Below are 19441 nucleotides of genomic sequence, written 5' to 3' on the forward strand. Positions count from 1 at the left end.
GTATTACTTTATTACATGGACATATTGCCTTCAATTTAAGTGGTATAGTGTAGGAAGTCTTGTTTTTCATTAGTCTCTTTCCCTGATTCCTTCCTCACCTACTAATATATTCAGGGTCCCTCTGCTGTAATTTACTGATTTCCCCAGCACGTTGCTGTGAGGGTTCTTCACTCCTTCTGGAAATTGGAGCTCTTTTTCACCTTAATTTCTCATTCTTTCCTTCTTTATGATTTTATATGTATTTGTATCTATTTTCTAATCGTGTGAACCTCTTCTTTGGATATACCTTAGTGCTTTGGCACGAGGGGTAGGGATTGAATCTATTGTGGTACATTTGATTACATATTGGACCGTCCTCGACACGATATGGATAGGATCAAAACCTTCGGGTTCACAGATGAGGACTTTTCAAAACTTCTGGGGGGTAGCTCCACCACAGACAAACAATTTACAACCGGGAATAACTTTAATGACGATTGGTTGAAATTACTCAACCTCAAAAAGAAAACTAGAAGGACTGAGTCTCATGCGGAGTTCATGTTGGAATATTTGAGAGCAGGAGTCATTCCAAATGGACTCCGCATAAGGAACATACCGGGTCTATTCGTGGAGGTGAAGACATTTCTAGAGAAATGGTCTCTTATAGCTAACAGATGCTCAAGAGACCTAATGATACTCATCATAGAAACAGCAAGAGAGGTAGTGGAAGATCTACTTAAAGAAATAGCTGAAATGGAAGAAAATCTAAAGAAAAACAACTCATTAGAAGAGGCCAAAAACAAACTAGAGGAAATTAATGGCGAGATGAACTCCTTTTGTGAATATCTAATAAAGAAAAAAACGGAGAAACTCAAGAAAGACATTAGATATTTCAGTGAGCAAAGAGTTTATCCGTATTTAGCCCCTGAATACTATAGAAATCAAATGGACCAACCTCACTCTAATGATCGACAATATTGGTCTAACAAAAAAGTAACCAGATTCTCAGATACATCTGGATCAGACACAGATAGTGGACCTAATCCTTTTGACAACTATGGACAAAGAAGGGCTAACTATCAAGGCCCGAGAAGGAATGCCCATTTTTTAGGCAACAGACGGGGCCAAATGAGAACCCGGTATCGAAACTCAGAAAGGGGGTCTTATCAACAATCAGAGAACACTCCCCAATTCCTTCAGACCCGAAGGAACCAATATTGGAGAGAATAGATACTAACTTTCATAACAATAGCATCACAGAAGTATCGTTTAACTACAACTCAGCCCCACTACCCAGTACCTCTAAAGATTTTTTATCCACAGGGATAGAAAATGCCCCTGAGAGTAAAACCACCAGAGATAGCCAAACTATACCGGTATTCAACCTTTCGAAAATGAAGCTAGATACGTCTGCCATCGAACTGTTATCTCGAGGGCTTGCGTTTATTCCCACTACCTACCTTGATCGGTTCAAGATGATGACTGACATTCAATCATTCTTTCGTAAAATCCGTCTTAAAAGATTCTTTGAAGATAGCCCTCTTCAGACTAATGACAATCTTACAGGATTGAGACCCAAATCCATTTTCTCACCCACTTTAGACCAAGTAGGTACAGAAGTAGGTGTTTTTGAAAAGGTGGTCACTGCAAAAGTCCAGAAACTTCTCTCCTTTGTTCCCAAACCGGACCACAATTTGAATTATCCGGAATACCAAGCGTTTAAACAACTGGCCAATAACACTGAGCTAACCATCAAACCCGCGGACAAGGGTGGAGGGATTGTTGTCATGGATAGTCCAGCATATATACAACAAATTGAGGCTATGCTTAGTATCCCGAACATTATGCCAAATCCAGGACATATCCAGAACTAAGAATTAAAAGAGACATTTTAGAGATCACCCGAAGAGCACTTGATAGGGGTTCACTGTGCATGCAAGAATTTAACTATCTTAACGTAGAATATCATCGAATACCCATTCTATACGGAGTACCTAAAATTCATAAGAACTCTTCCAGCCCCCCGTTTAGACCCATCGTTTCTACGGTCGGGTCTCTAACTGAACCCTTGTCCAAATATGTGGACAAAATTTTACAACCGCTGGCATCTAATCTCCGAGGGTACATAAAGGACACGGGACACCTCATCAGGGAAATTGAAGGCATTCAGTTTAACATCTATACAGACTTTCTAGTGTCTATGGACATCGAAGCTTTATACACTAACATTCCACAGCTAGGGGCACTAGAAGCAGTCAAACACACTCTTGAGAATAGCAACACCACGGTTGATCGGTTGTTCCTGCTGGAATGCCTAGCTATTGTTCTAAAAGAAAATTACTTTGAATTTAACGGACAAATTTTTAAACAGATACTTGGAGTTAGTATGAGCGCAGCCTGTGCACCCAATGTAGCAAATATATACATGGGAGAATTTGAAAATAGGTTTATTTTCAATGAAATAGCTCCATTCAGCGAAAACATCAAAAGCTGGTATCGCTTTATTGATGATGTTTTTTTTATCTGGAGAGGTCCGGAAGAACAACTGCACGAATTCATGGCGTGGATCAACCTTTGCGATGTCCACCTCAAATTTAGCCCAAATATAAGTAAGTCCAAAATAGAATTTCTAGATATATGGATACAAATTATTGATGCTAAAATTGAAGTCAGTCTGTATACTAAGCCTACTGCTAAAAATACTCTACTCCAGTACTCCAGCTTCCACCCCCGAAGCCAAAAGGACAACATCCCTTTTAGCCAATTTTTACGGCTACGCAGGAACTGTACTACTATATCTAATTATGATATACATGCAGAGGAACTCAAACAAAAATTTGCAAGCAGAGGGTATCCCCCTAAACTCATTAAAGATGCTTACAAAAGAGCATAATATCATGATAGAACTGTACTATTGCAACCTAAAGAACCAAAAACTGATGAGAAATTGGTCTGCGTCACCACCCATTCCAACATTGATCATAAAATCAGACAAATTATCAACAAAGAATGGCATATTCTCAATACAGACCATACTAGAAAGAGCTTCCCGAGGCCTATTTTTGCATTCAGACGTAACAAAAACTTAAGGAACTCTTTGGTTAAATCTAAAATACCTACTACCAATCCATTTGTACAAAAATCTATCACTGGAACAAAACCGATCAGTGGTACTCACAAATGTGGGAGTTGCCACGCATGCCAGTTTGCCATGGTGACTGACGAATTGATCTGGGACAAACCGACATTTAGATTTAAAGACATGACTAATTGTCGCACTCGACATGTTGTCTATCTTATCCTTTGTCCTTGTGACAAAGGATATGTTGGAGAAACCAGCAGAGAATTGCACGTACGTTTTAGTGAACACAAGTCAGCAATACTTAACAAACGTGAAGGAGCCCCTCTGGTGGCCCATTGGACTGAGAAACACCACAGTATCTCAGAACTTAGGTGGCTAATTTTGGAACATGTACATCCCCCTAACAGCCTCAATGTGGATGCTATTAGGCGCAAAAGGGAAGTTTTTTGGATATATGTCCTCAAGACACAAGAAAAAGGCCTTAACGAACATCTCCCTTGGGAAAACGCGATTATATAAAATTATTCTTGGTCCCACTTATTGTGAACAGGTGGGTGAATACTTATTCCTCTACTTTATCTGGTCTAAGGAAACGTATAGGATGAACTGTCTATTTGGCTAATGTATCTAATACTAGCTGGTGATTACAGTTACCTTTTTTGACTGCATCTAGAAAGGTGGGCTAAATACACACCCCTGTAATGTTAGACCATATAGCACACCCGGGACCACTAACCATACTCTTGTCACCCAATCCGTGCCCCATATGTATAAATTAACAACTGGTTAAAATTCATCCATGAGGCTTAATCTTTATGTGCCAACTAAGGTAAATGTTAGGAACTCTTTACGGAGGGGTTAATTCCTCCCCCTAAGATGCCCGTCGTGACTGCCCATTTTATGGTCCGCGTTCCGATGGGAGAATACATTTTAAGGTTGCGCTCCTGTTTCATTTGCAGTCTCATTTTAGTGTCCATCATAAGACTTCATTAGTTCCTGGATCGAGTAATTCCTGTCCTTCAACTTTTAATTTAATTATTGGTAAAAATTCATCAATGAGGCACAATTGTTACGTGTTGTCTCAGGTATATGTAGAGAGCCTTATTCCACTTCCAAGATGTCCGCCGCTACCGACGATCTTATGGCTTGCATTCTGAATGGAGAAAATATCGTTATGTTGCTTCCCCGTTTCATGTGTAGTCCTATTTCAGTGCCCATTATTAGATCATCACTTCCGGGCTCTCCTTATAAGGGAAACGCCAGTTTCCACACATTTATCCTGAAGAGCGCTAACCATGGAATCCTTGATGAATCTTTGCTGAACTGACCGGTAAGATTAATACGCTGCTTTTCTAGCATCACTTTTATACTACATGCAATTTCATTGTAAATTGCTCTCACGAGCGTTAATATTTACGCCTAGCATCTGATCTTTAAACTATATGCAATTTCATTGCAGATTAATCCCACGAGCGTTAATCTTTACGCCTAGCATCTGATTTGCTCTCTCATTATTTCCTGGTTCTCCCCATAAGAGAAATGCCAGGTTCCACACACTCCTGATTTTGAACGTCTACCTTGGAATCCCTGACAAGCCTTTGCCTAATTGCTCGGTAAGAACCGTTATAAGCTAGTTTCAGCCTCTTTGGTTGCCTTAAAAATATGTCTACGTTGCCATCCTTTTCAGCATTATATGCAAACTATTCGTAATTCTATTATAGATTGCCCCTACGAGTGTCAATATTTACGCTACATACCTGATTCACGTTTGAGTGTATTTAGCCTTCCGCAAGACTGAATAAATAAGGAGAACAGGTAATTCATTTGCCTTCTATTATACAACTTAGGTTAGCAATTCGTGCATATATTCTCTAGGTTTCGTTTCTCCATCATACTTATAAAAACTAAAATCTGTATATTTTCGGTTTTCAATTCTAATTCAGTACCCTATCAAACTATGAGACCACTTTGCCTTTTCAGGTGTGCATATCGCACTTAAATCAATTCCCTGATAGGCCTCCAATGTACCGTCTGTGTTCTCCTTTGCTACATCTGGGCAAGCGAGTGGACTTAGCGAGATATACATTGAGTCTTCTCTAATACATCCAGGCATTTATATTAGCTTTTCCTTGGTACATTTTTAAGGCGATGGTTTATCATGTGACCACCATGGCTGAATTTTCTGGATATCATTGCATGCTCGTTCAGCCATATTGAATTAAGTCTGAAGACATAACATTAGCTCAGAGATTAAGAGACGCTGTAGGAAGTTACAAGATATTCCTTAGTTCTTCCTAAAATCCTACCCATCATTAGTCGTACAACCCACTGAACAAACCATAATGTCCTATCGTGAGAGATGATATTTGCATCATTCGTGACGGATAACCTAGCCATTTCTGCTAGAGGCTCATTGGATATAGATCCCTTTTTTATACGCTTGATAGATACAATCGTAAACTGCCTTTAGTATATAAGGAAAATCTCCACCCCAGTCTCTCTGTAATTTATGCTAGCCTCGTGAGTTCTGCCTAGTTTCACTTGGTACCCCATTATGTTTTCAGATTTAACCTTGGTTATTCTTTTCTTCTTATTATAGTCCCTCAAATCCTAAAATTAAAGACTTAGGAAACTTCGTCACTGGTATCCCTCTGTATAAGAATCTGTCATCAGCAAGTATGTTGTCACTAAAACTTATTACTCCTTCTGAATTCTTCTTTTCTTCAATATTTTATTCTTTTGTACTTAGGCTCTTTGGAACTATAATGGCATTTCCTCACATAAACTCCTGTTCTTGGGTGTTTGCTCTATCACGGGTGTACATAGAGGTCTTTATTCCTTTACTCATTCTATAGCTCCTGCTCCATTTTATCTCTAATAAATTTAAAGAAAGCTAAATAATATTCACAATCACTTATTGTGATTTTTTATACCCACAGACCAACGGCTGTCAAAATCAAATGTTTAAATCCAATGTATGAGTGCTGGACATCAAACTAGGCCTTGAAGCCTTTTTCTCCTCTGAAAGACCACTGTAACACGCCCTGAAGAAGGAGCCTGTAAAGATCATTTTTGAGCTCCGAAACGCGCGTAGGCGTTGGTCCTATGTTTAAATTATACAACCTATGATTTTAATTGTCAATATATTGTTGTTTTCTTGAGTTGCAGATTTATTGTCTTTAAATTGTGTGTCATATATGTGGTATATATGTTTTCTTATTTATGTCATGGTTGTACAATTAACCATAAATTGTGCTTCAATAGTTTGATGTGAACCATATTATATGTATTACAACACAGTATGAAAATTGTTTATGTATATGTATCCTGAGGTGGTTGAAAAAAATGATAAAAAAATTATAAAATGAACTAATAAATGAAATAATATAGTTTTATATACCGTTGACTGTGGGTATTACTTTATTACATGGACATATTGCCTTCAATTTAAGTGGTATAGTGTAGGAAGTCTTGTTTTTCATTAGTCTCTTTCCCTGATTCCTTCCTCACCTACTAATATATTCAGGGTCCCTCTGCTGTAATTTACCGGGTCTGTTCAAAGAGCCTTTCAGTTTGCCTCAAATAGGCATGGAGGTGCTCTGAAACCCTAAATAAAAGGACCAAATGGATTCCTAAAAATGTTTTCATTGATGCCATCCAACATCGCAGAGTAGGGTCCAGTCTTGAATGGTCATAGTAAAGAAAGGAACTTAAATAGGTACCTGGGAGGGGGATTAGGAGGAGGACTCAGACAAAATGTTGACGTGTCTGTTCAGCACCATCTTTGGAACGTTTTTTAATTTTAGGGCATTTAATGAGGCACTTTCAGGCCTACTACTCAAAAGCTGCAGTTTCCACAAGCTGGAAAAATGAGCATGATGTGGAAAAATTCTATATTTTTTTGTAAACTACGACTTTATATATTTTAGTCAAACATGTTTGGGCGCCCTTTGCACTATCCCTTGGGAAAAGCAGAGTGGAAATCAAAGGAAAAAAATAGACTTTCATGGTGTCTAAGCAATAGCTTTAACTGACATTTATGTCTGTGATTCACTCACATGTGGTACTGCTCTATAACAACAAAACCCAAACAACTGAATTCCATTTTCAGTTTTCCTTACTGGTATGTCATCCCTACAAGAGAAAAAAAGAAAAGAAAAATAGTCTACATACTCTTTTGCCTTCTGTTTGTAGTAATCATTTATGACCTCTTGTAATCGTGAACTCTCGGACTGAATAAATCCTTCTAATTCAACGTTATCCAGAGCTCCAATCTCATCTTCATCAAACTGTTCGTAGAACTGAAAAGTGCACAACCTCACATTAGAAATGCAATCTGCTAGACTTTGCAACACACAAATAAACAAAATTACAGCATGTATTGTTATTAAAACGACTCCATAAATGTGCAGAGGCTAAGGTTAATCAATTCCAGTCATCACAAAGAGTAACGGTATGAGAAGCACAGCCACATTATCAATGGCACAGTTAAAGCATCCACGACCTGGACAAGAAAAAAGGGCTCATCTGCTCACCATACTTCAACACAATTTTCATTTATCTACATTTACAGCATGGAGGAATACACACTTGTCAAGTGTAGGAAAACAGTCTCTTGCTCGACATACCTTCACTTATTAAAGAAAATCTAATCAGTGGAAGAGACTCAATTAGGATGGAGCCGTGGTAATAATGGAAGACTGTCATTTTGAACAGGGAATCTTTGTATCCAAGATTGCATCCATTATTATTCTAAATTCCGCCAACACCTGTAAAGTTGATAAACCAGACAAGACTGTACAATAGCAGCAGTAGCGGTTATGAGTAATGACTTCACAAGTTAAGCATTGCCCTGAAGCACCTGGACTGGTGTTGGCTGAATAGCTTTGTACGTAGACCAAGTGGATTCCTTGCACATTATATCTATGAGTACATGTCATTAGGATGAAGCAGAATCTGCCTTACAACACCCCCCTCCCAATCACACAAAAGAGGACCAAGAATAATGAATCCTTAGCATGTGTGCATGTGGAGAGAAAAGGAAGAATATCTGGCTTGAATAACCTGTGTGAAATGTAATAAAAAAGCACAAAGTGACCCAATTATCAAAAAAAGACTCAGCAAAGGGGCGGGGCAAGCCTCAGTAGCTATGGGTTTATGGAAAGTTGAACCAATGCCTTCGCTTGCTCCAAATAGTTCAAACAAAACTTACCACTAATTAGAACTTACAGTCATATATCAAGGCCTTGCGGGGAGAGAGTCAGAACAAATAATGAAACATCAGACAGTTTGGCATGGAGGTACTCCACAGTTGAGTGTCGCACCAAACCACAAATTCGTCCCAATGGCAGGCGTACACAGTTGTTGTTGAGGGCCGCCTAGCTGCCAAGATGACATTAACCACCTCCAGAGAAGGGGCGAAGGTGTTCAGCTGTCTCTGCTCAAACTCCATGCACAAAAGGTGTAGCTGCAAAGGCCCAGTTGTAGAACCCTGTCCTTTTGTTGCAACAGCGGGTGTTCGCAGAGTAGCAGCCTGACAGAGAACATACAATCAAGCCTAGAAGTTCTGGATACTAAGCTCTTCGCGCCCAATCAAGTACCACTAGGATGACTTGGGCCCAGTCTGTCCTGATTGTCTTGAGAACTCGAGGCAGGAGTGGCATTGGCGGAAAGGCATACAGGAGTCTGGAGTTGCCCTTGAAGTAGAAATCATCTCATAGCAAGAGGTGCCTTGGAAACTCCAACTCGCAGCAGTACTGACATTGAGAGTTCGCAGTGGTGGCGAACCGATCTAGCCAAGGCTCTCTCCATTCATGGAAGAGACCTTGCGCCACCTCGGAGTGTAATTGCCACTTGTGACCTGCTAGGCAACGATGGCTGAGTTTGCCCACCCTGGTGTTCAGTCAACCCACCAGGTGGTTCGCCACCAGGAAGATACTGTGGTGGTCCAGCCATCTCCAGAGGCACAAGGCCTCCTGGGACAGGGTCCGTGATGGCCATCCTGCTCTCCTGTTTGTTGCAGTACCACCTGGCAGTGGTGTAGTCTGTGAGCACCTGATCCAGCCTCTGCTTGATGAAAAGCAAGGAGGCTTTTAGACCAAGCGGAAGGCCCTCAGCTCCAGAAGATTGATGTGGAGTGGGAATTCTGCTGGAGATCAGATGCCTCTGATCTCCACTTCTCCTAGGTGGCTACCCAACCCGGAAGCGACACATAGGTTACCCCGGTGCCCTCCAGGTGATGAAGGAAGAGAGGTCTGCCGCTGACCCAATCGCTGTCCAATAGCCACCACTGCAGATCTTTTGTAGTCTTCTCTGAAATCTGAACATGGTCGAAGAGGTTCCCTTGATTTAGGGCCCATGCAGACTTCCGATCCCACTGCAGAGCTTGCATTAGCCACTTGGTGTGCTTTACCAGCAGGATGAGGAGACTAATATGTAGAAAGGCATCCTATGTAGAAAGGCATCCTGCAAATCCAACCCCACCATCCAGTTTCTAAGGTCAAGAGCAGATGACCGCAGCTGTTTGAGCATTTTGAATTTCTCCTCCACAGGAAGGCACAGATGGTGAGGATCTAGAATAGGTAAAAGACCTTCGTCCTTCTGCACCAAAGAATAGCAGGAATAACCACCACACCCTACTTCTGGCACCAGCACCCTCTCGCCATCTCCTTTACCCAAAAGAGCTTGCACCTACTACCGAGCCTCTGCGAAAAACTGGAAGGACCACCCCTGTCCAATGTGATTGCTTGTCAACCCTGACAGACTCAGCGGATTTTGCATCCCACTGGACAGCAGTGACCCTTGAAAGCAGAGGTCTTCAAACTGAAGGGCGGGTCTCTCAGGGAAGTGGCGGGGCTCACTTGATCCCAGGTGGGTGGGGGCGCCATGCTCCAGCCAAGAAAGTATCATGTTGATAACAGTGCTTTGTTTTAAGTGAAACAAATGAGCGGCAGTAAGCCACTGTGTAATGGGCCATCACTAAAATGTTGTCACTTATATCCTGGCTGGGAGTAGGTAGGTGTCAAAGGGGAAGGGACTCCAAATATCCCCCAAACCGCCCCCACCCCCTTCCCCTTTCCTAATAATCACACTGTTGATATTTTGGCACTTTAGTAGGGCCTGGCTGACCAGAACAGCAGGTTTGTCACTCCTTTATTTGACTGCATTTTAAAAAGGGTAACAGAACTTAACTTCAATGTTTAAACAGGTTTAGACATATTTAAACATTGGCAATTTGATAGAATAATTGTGAAAAAATCACGGGGGCTAGATTTTTTCTTCTTAACACAGGGATACAGCATTAACGAGTTTGTAGACCACTGCTATAAGAGTACGCTAAAGAGATTTGGCAGGTGGGGCTGCGGGGGAGAAGGGGCACTCTGAACTTAATGCATGTGAATTAATGTAAAAAATTAAAACTGAGAAACCAAATTGAAGGAAAACAATTTTAAGTTAAGACAGTGTTAAGGCAATGCAAATAAATCGAAACATTCTAAAAGAAAGATAATTTCAAGGAAAAATCCAAAATTACATTAAACTGGCGTGGAGTTTAGGACTTGGGAGAGGGTAGAGTTCATGGATCGAAAAGGGATTTTAGGGTTCAGGGATGGGTGAAATTTGGGTGTGGTTAGGGGCTTTTAGGGTTCATGGATGAGTGGAGTTTAGAGGTGTGAACAGTTTTTTAGATCCAGGAATGGGGACTCTAGGGGTGTTGAGTGGTTTTAGGGTTAATGATGGACGGAATTTAGGGCTTATGAGGGTGTTTAAGGTTCAGTGATGGGCAGAGGTTAGGTCTGGTGAAGAGTTTTTAAGGTTCAGTATTGGGTGGTGAGGAGTTTTAGGAATTAGTGGCATTTAGATGTAGAAAGTTTTTTTACGATTCAGAAATGAGTAGAGTGTAGGGGTGGTGAGGGTCTTTAGTGGTCATGGATAGGTGGTGTTTAAGGGCAGTGAGGGTTTTTTAAGGTTCAGGGATGGGTGGAGTTTGGGTATAACGAGAAGTTTTAGGGGGGTCATGGATGGTTGAGGTTTTGGCATAGAAAGGGTTTTTTGGGCTAAAAATGCTTTTAGGCTTTGGGGATGGCTGTCATTTAGGGGGTCAGGGATGGGTGTAGTTTAGGTATGGTGAGCAGAGATTAATGGTGCTTGGGGTTGTGAGGGGTCAACGGTGGTGAGAGATCATCGAATTAAAAGCATCTGAAGTAACTGTTGGATGATATAAAAGATATAAATCCGAAAGAAAGTCCCCAGAAGTAAAGCACTGAAATAAATAACATCAACAATCAGTTTCTGCTGGGTTCAGGATGTCCTATGTTCTAAACAGAGGGGTTGCACTAGAGGTGTAGCACTAATTATAAGATGCAATGCCGGGATAAAAGTTGGAAAATGGGATACAGACCAGTCAGGGAGATGGCTGGCGGCCACTATAACAATTTGTAGCTCCCCAATAGTTTGCGCCGCCTACTACGGGCCCAATGAAGATAACCCAGGGTTCCTCCTAAAACTAGAGGCTAGTTTGTTGAATTAGTCTGCTCCAATTATAATTGGAGGCGACTTTAATTTGGTATTTGATCCACAGTTAGATCGTACCTCAAAAGCTAAATACAATACTCCTTCTAGAACTCTCTCAGTGCTCAAAAATATTACTAAGGAGTTGAATTTGATCGACATGTGGAGGGTAATAAATGCTAGTGTAAGGGAATTTTCCTTCTATAGTAAGAAATATAAACACTATTCAAGAATAGATTACTTTTTGGTCGATCAAAGTCTGTTTTCGGAGTGTGAATCTTTGACGTATATTCCAGCGATCCTATCCGATCATTCAGCTGTCGAGCTGGTATTTAATCCTAAGCGCAAAGAGCAACAGAGGAGATGGACTCTCGATAGGACACTACTATCAGGGGAGGGGGTGTGGCCTGAGCTGGTGGAAAAAATAGGGGTATTTCTCAGGCTCAATATGGGCACCGCTAGCGACCAGATAGTATGGGAATCTCTTAAAGCTTATTTGAGGGGGTTACTAAGCTCTGCTATGATCAAGAAAAGAAAAGTTGAGAAAGAGGCTGAGGCAGACAGACTTAATAAAATCAAGGCGAAGGAGGCCGAGTTACAACAGGCAGCCTTGGCCGCCCGGAATCTTATGCCATCACTGGAAAGGGAATTGGCGTTCCTTCAAGCCGATTTTCAGTCCAATATTGATAAGATTCTTAAAGATAGATGGGATGCGAGCAAATTACAACACTTCGCCTATGGTGAAAAATGCAGCTCCCTTTTGGCATGGAAGGCAAGGGTAGACGGGGGCAGAAATCATATAAAGAGTCTGTTGCAAAGAGGGTCAGGAACTTTGATATACGATGACGATAGGATTAGGAAAGAGGCAAGATCATTCTTGCTCAGTTTATATGAAGAAGATATTGACTCTAGGCCAGAGGAGGTTGGGAGATGGCTAGATTCCAGGGGTCTCCCACAGTTGTCGGAAACAAATATGCAGTTCCTGCGTTCTAATATCACGGAGGGCGAAATTAGGGAACAACTTAAAAGAATGCACAGGGGTAAGGCTGCGGGTCCAGATGGACTTCCAATAGAAGTATACCTTGGGATAGTAGATCAGGTGTTGCCAGTCCTAAGGTCCCTGTTCAATAAAATACATCTGAAGGGTGAAGGCTCCCCCCAGTCATGGTCCGAAGCCACCGTGTCTTTGATTCTTAAACAGAATAAAGACCCTCAGAATATTGATGCTTATAGACCAATCTCTTTGTTAAATTCGGACCATAAGATCTTTGCTGGGGTATTAGCGGCAAGGCTGGCAAAAGTTATTAAGAGCATTGTTCATCCTGATCAGAGAGGGTTTATACCGGGGACACAGCTCAACGAGCTCACTTTTCAAGCCATAGGGGCAATAGATAAAAGGCTGCCGCTCGCTTTGGTTGCAATAGATGCCGCCAAAGCGTTCGATCAGGTGAACTGGTTTTACCTTTGGGAGGTGTTGCAAAAATTCGGTTTGCCTCTAAATTTTATTGTGGCTGTTAAATCCCTTTATTCTGAACCCCGAGCAAAAGTTCTAGTCAATGGTACCCTGACAGATTGGTTTAGTATTACAAGAGGCACTAGGCAGGGGTGCCCTTTGTCACCGCTCCTGTGTGATCTTTATATTGAACCCTTTATCTGTGCCCTTAGAGCTGATCGCCTTATTAGGTCATTTAAAATTGGGGAGTTGGAGCTCAAGTTTGCTTTGTATGCCGACGACCTCCTTATGTATATTTCCAATCCCACAGTTGCCATACCTAGGCTGTTTGAACTGGCCAATGAATTTGGCAAAGTCTTGGGCTATAAAATTAATAAAGAAAAAAACGAGATAATGGGGTGGAGCTGTCCAACTGAAATTCAGGGTGCCCAAAGTCATATGAGATACCTTGGCATATACCTGGCCCAGAAGTTGGTAGATATATCTAAAATTAGTTGGAAGAAAGTATCCAAGGAGGTGGGTTGTTTGTTGGCACGCTGGGCTAACCTTCCCTTGAACATTTACGGGCGGGTCAATCTTATTAAAATGATAATACTGCCCAAGCTAACTTTCCTGTTCAATTCAATCCCTCTAACTTTTAATACCAAGGATATTGCTATACTTCAGGGTAAAATCGGGTCCTTTATCTGGACCACAAAAACCCCGAGAATCGCCTGGAAAAAGCTTAGGAGAGGGCTGAAGTTGGGGGGGACTAGCCCTACCCGACCTGCTGTCTTACTGCCATGCCTTCCATTTAAGGAATTTTAGAATTCTGGCTAATAAAACGGATTCCTCTTCTCTTGGCGTACTATTTCAGGCCATGTTACATGATATCCCGCAGGGGCAGGAGTTTTTTCTTTATAAATTTGGGGATCCCAAGTTTTACAAGAAGGTTAGACTTAAGACTCTGCAAGCTGCCTTAAATAACTGGATTTTTTTCAGAAGAGCTCTAAAAATCCTGTATTATTCTTTATATGCTCCAATTTGGGGCTCTCCCGGCACCCCAGAATGCTTTCAGGACCAACTCCGCCAACCACTCAGACTAGCTGGTATTAGATTCTGGGGAGATTTGTGGCAGGACTCACAATTGATCAGTTGGGAGTCGATCTCAAGGTTAACCTGTGGGACACTGTCCAGATTTAAGTTTGTCCAAATGTCTGCCTGGTGGGCAACGCAGTCGTGGGGGAATGGTGAAGATAATCTGTTGCTCGATTCAGTTTCCAGAACAGGAATATGGAAACGAGAAGTGTCCTTTTGGTACTCGGCCCTTATAGATGCTGGGGATCGGGGGAACCTTGAGGTGGGTAAACTCTGGGGCAGTAACCTCGTAGGGGATGCGGAGCAAACATGGAAGCTTTGGTGCGATTCTTTTACTGTGTTGCAGGCAGTGGTGAAACCAGCTTCACGGAGGAGGAATCATCTCTACACAGCATATAGGGTCTATTGGACTCCTGGGAAACTGACAAAGGTAACCGGAAGAGTGTATCATTGTCTCAGATGTAAGCTCCCGGCTTCTGATGACCTGCACATTTTCTTGGACTGCCCTGGAATTGAGCTCTTTTGGAGGGAGGTACGAGGTTTTCTTGAGGATGTGCTACTTCAGCAGATTGAGGTCAATCCGAGTCTAATCTTCTTTGGTCTCATGTCTAACTATCATGGTAATGCTCTAGCAGTGAGATTTGTGTTTTATGTAATAATTATTGCAAGATGGGAAATTTGTAGAGTTTGGAAATCAGAAATCCCCCCCTCGTTTGCAGACTGCTTAAAACAAATCATTTCTATTAGCCAATCAGACATGGCTTGTGACGAGTCTAGTATTTGCAAGACATGGGCGGCGCTGGTGGCCTGGAGAGAGAGGTAAAATGGGTCCTATGATTATGCCAGAGGACTGTTGGCCCGGTCCTCCCCAGTAACCAATGGCTTTTTGGATGTGGCGAACGGGAGTCGGACAAGGGTATAGTCTTATCTCTGGGACGACTCTTCTTCTTCCCCCACAGGCATTATATGAAGGGTCGCCATCGAATTTGTGTGTCGGAGGATAGGGAGGAATCCCATCTAGAGTGTTCCTGGCGGCATGTATGAGGACAAAAAAAACAAAAAAAAAAACAACAAAAAAAATCAGTTTCTGAAAGTAAGAGCTTCAACCCCTGTACTTACACCTTAAAAACAAGCACTGGCAAAGCCAATAGGTCTTGCCTATGTAAGAGCTATTGGCTTTGGCAATGTGTTTTAGCCACGTTGTACAGCAGTGTGGCTGCAGTTCAGCATGGCTAAAAATGGGTGGAGTGAGGTAGATTGGGGTAAAGCAGAGTGGGCTAGATTGGGGTGGAGTGGGGTAGACTGGAGTGAGTCAGATGGTACTGGAGTAGAGTGGGGTAGATTGGAGTGAGCGGGGTAGATTGGAGTGAGCGGGGTAGATTGGAGTGAGCGGGGTAGATTGGAGTGAGCGGGGTAGATTGGAGTGAGCGGGGTAGATTGGAGTGAGCGGGGTAGATTGGAGTAAGCGGGGTAGATTGGAGTGAGCGGGGTAGATTGGAGTGAGCGGGGTAGATTGGAGTGAGCGGGGTAGATTGGAGTGAGCGGGGTAGATTGGAGTGAGCGGGGTAGATTGGAGTGAGCGGGGTAGATTGGAGTGAGCGGGGTAGATTGGAGTGAGCGGGGTAGATTGGAGTGAGCGGGGTAGATTGGAGTGAGCGGGGTAGATTGGAGTGAGCGGGGTAGATTGGAGTGAGCGGGGTAGATTGGAGTGAGCGGGGTAGATTGGAGTGAGCGGGGTAGATTGGAGTGAGCGGGGTAGATTGGAGTGAGCGGGGTAGATTGGAGTGAGCGGGGTAGATTGGAGTGAGCGGGGTAGATTGGAGTGAGCGGGGTAGATTGGAGTGAGCGGGGTAGATTGGAGTGAGCGGGGTAGATTGGAGTGAGCGGGGTAGATTGGAGTGAGTGGGGTAGATTAAAGTGAGTGGGTAGATTAAAGTGACTGGGGTAGATTAAAGTGAGTGGGGGAGTGGGGTAGATTGGTGTGGTAGATTAGAGTGGGGTAGACTGACTTGGGGTAGATTGGAGGGGGTGGAGTGGAGTAAACTGGGAAAGAGTTGAGTGTGAAAGAGTTGAGTGGGGTGGACTGGGGCAGATTAGAGGGGAGTAGACTGGGGTAGACTGGATTGGAGTGGAGAGTGGTAGATTGTAGTGGTATGGGACAGTTTGTAGTGGAATGGGACAGATTGTAGTGGGGTAGAGAGGGGAAGAGACGAGTGGGGTAGCTTGGAGTGGGATAGATTAGGGTGGAGTATATTGGGTGGATTTGAGTAGGGTAGATTAGAATGGACTGGAGTAGACTGGAGCAGGGTAGTCTGAAGAGGGGTAGTTTTGAATGGGGTATTTGGGGTGGGGTAAGTAGAGAGGAATGGGTAGAGTGCAGTGGGTAGATTTTGGTGGATTGGGGTAGCTTGTGGTAGAGTGTAGTGGGTTAATTATGGTAGAGTGGAGTGGGGTAGATTGGAGTAGTAAGGTAGACAGAGGAAGAAAAGGGTAGGGTGGATTTGGGTAGAGTTAAGTGGAGTGTCGTAGATTGGAGTAGTGTGTGGTAGATTGGAGTGGGGCAGTTTGGAGTGGGGAAGTGGAGTGGATTGGAGTGGGACAGATGGGAGTGGAGTACTTTGGAATGGAGTAAATAACAGTAAATTGGAGTGGGGTGGACGGAGTTAGAGCGGGTGGGGTAGATTGGGATGGGGTGGGGTAGACTGGATTAGATTGGGGTGATTTGAGTGGGATGTAGTGGGTTAGACTAGATTGGAGGGAAGTGGTGTGGTGGAGTGGGGTAGAATGTTAAAGATTGAAGTGAGGTAGACTGGAGCGAAGTGGGGTAGATTGGAGTAGATTATAGTGGTGTGGTATAGATTGGAGTGGAATGGAGAATGGAGTAGGCTAGAGTGGGGTGGGGTAGATTGGGCTGAGGTAGATTGAAGTGGAGTAAATTAGACTGAGGTAGGTAGATTGGAGTAGAGTGAAATCGGGTAGATTTGAGTGGGGTAGACTGGAGAAGAGGTATATTGGAGCAGAGTGGGTAGATTTGAGGGGTGTGTGATAGATTGGGGTAGATTGTAGTGGGGTTGATAGCGTTGTACTGAGTGGAGTGGGGTAGATTGTAGTGGGATAGATTGGGGTACAGTGAACTGGGATAGAATGGGGTACAGTGGAGTGGGATAGATTGGGGTACAGTGGAGTGGATCGGGGTAGATTGGAGTGAGCTAGATTGGAGTTAGGGTAGAGGGGAGTGAAGTGGGTTAAGTAGTGGTGAGTGGAGGGGTGTAAAGAAGAGGGGCATGGAGTGGCGTAGAGTAGAGTGGCTTGTTGTGTCATGGAGTGAGTGGTGTGGAGTGAGGTGAAGTGGATTGGATTGGTGTTGAGTCGAATGGCATGCCATAGAGTATTTCAGAGTGGAGGGGCATGGATTGGCATGTGGTAGTGAAGTGTTGTACATTGGAAGGGCACGGAGTGGAGTCAAGTGTTGGTAGAGAGGAGTGGTGTAGAGTGTTGTAGAATGGAGGGGTATAAAGTAGAGTGGCCATTACAGGCAACACATTTCCAATTGAAATGACCATTAGGTTTGCACAGACATACAGTTTTACTGTGCACAAACAATGTGTAAAAATGTCATCACCTAATGTACTGATGTGTTTTGATTGTATTCAAATATCTGTTTCTACCACACTTTAGAATTACAAAAAAATGTGCTTCATTTGTACTTTCTTGATTCTGATATATTCTCAAACATCAGCACAGTTCATTTCTGTTGTGTGCTAGAAAAAATAACATCCTACACCCTCTCCTGTCACCCAAGTTCTCTCACTTTGAAGTCAGAGAAAGAAAAGTAAACACCAAGCTACCTTGGAAGACAGACTTCAACATTTGAACTCTGTCTTTTAAAACACAGCAAATGAGACAACGGAAAAGAACACAATTTAAAGGCTTGCTTACAGAAAACGAGAACCCAGAAGGATACAGTAAACAAGGGATGCTCTTGGGAGGCACTAACTCAAGCTGGACAGCCAAAAGCAAATAAAGACAGCAAACAGAAAGCGAGCAAATGTGAGTTACAAACCACAAACCAATGGTAAGCATGGAGCAAAATGCATTCCCAGGAAAGCTTTCCGAATGCCCAAAGAGGTCGTTAGAAAACCAGTCAGCGGCACAATCTGGCAAGCTTTGACCTAATAAGAATGCAAATGCCAATTTCAAACCAAAAGGCGTTCTATGAATTGGTTTCTATGAAATGGTAAATGCTATTTATTCTGCAAATTTCCATTAAACAGTTTAGGCCAATGGTTTCTCAGTAATTGTATCCCAGTAATTGTATCCCATGAAATCGCTTTTCTGTGTAATCACATACAATCCGCTGACCTTGGTCATAGGGACAGTGGGCACCACGGCCTCTCCTGCAAAACTGCTGGATTTCCTGCTGAGGAACACCAGACTGACTGTAAGGAATGCCTCGTCAAAAGCCACAGATCGAAAGCTGAAATTGTTGATGCGGAGGCTAGGTAGAAATGCCTAAAGAGCGAGCAGTATCCCTACTCTCCTTGAAAGTTGAAGAGTAGAAGCGTAGTCCCCGAGCAAGTGAGTCCTATTGAACGACATGTCCATCATGAAGGACTGGATGTGGCCTGAGAATCCAGTCGATCATAGCCATGCATGGCAATGAATGGCAACGCTGGTGCCGATAGCCCGCCCGATGTAGTCGGTGGTGTCCTGCCACAAAGAATTGTGAACTTGGACGCATCACGACCATCCTAAATGATAGAACAGGGCAAAGGTCTTCAGGAACGCCTGGGATGACTTGCACCACTGAATCCCAAAAGACATGAGCATAGTGGCCCAGCAAACAGGAGACGTTAATAGACTGCAGGGCCAAACTGGCTGAGGAGAATAAGCATTTTCCGAAAGTCTCTTTGCACTTTGATTCCCTATCAGGGGAGTGGAAGTGAAACTGTTTGGATTGGTCCAGTTCGTGGAAGCTTTCACCACAAAACTCTCTGAAGAGGGGTGCTGCGACAAAAAGGCTGGGTCATCTTGAGTAAGACAATGGCGTCTGGCAATTTGCCAGCTAACAGGCGGTCAGGTACAAGGCTTAGCCCAAACCCCAAGTAGGGTTTCTGTGAGGGCCTCATTACAAGAGAAGAGAGGCTCTGAAGCAGTATGGCCAGACTGTAGGACTTCCATCAGTATGTTTGTTTTCACCTCGATGACAGGGAGGTGGAAGTCCAGGACTTCAGCTGCCCTACACATGACCATGGTGTAGAATGCAAATTCTTCCGTGGCCGGGCCAAGAGGGGAGAAAAAGGGCTGACTCTGGGGAAATATTGAGACCACTACCATGTTGC

The 19441-nt window shown here is 43.2% G+C and overlaps 1 protein-coding gene across 1 annotated transcript in view; it reads right to left on the reverse strand.

The window, feature by feature from the left end:
* Positions 1-19441, reverse strand: part of LTV1 (LTV1 ribosome biogenesis factor) — a 212566-nt gene that overhangs the window by 105878 nt on the left and 87247 nt on the right. Inside the window, exon 7 of the mRNA XM_085611659.1 lies at positions 7235-7362. Within this exon, the coding sequence (XP_085467785.1) occupies positions 7235-7362 (128 nt within the window). The remainder of the gene's footprint in view (positions 1-7234; positions 7363-19441) is intronic.

This window comes from Triturus cristatus, chromosome 6 (genome assembly GCF_964204655.1).
Source record: "Triturus cristatus chromosome 6, aTriCri1.1, whole genome shotgun sequence".
NCBI lineage: Eukaryota > Metazoa > Chordata > Amphibia > Caudata > Salamandridae > Triturus > Triturus cristatus.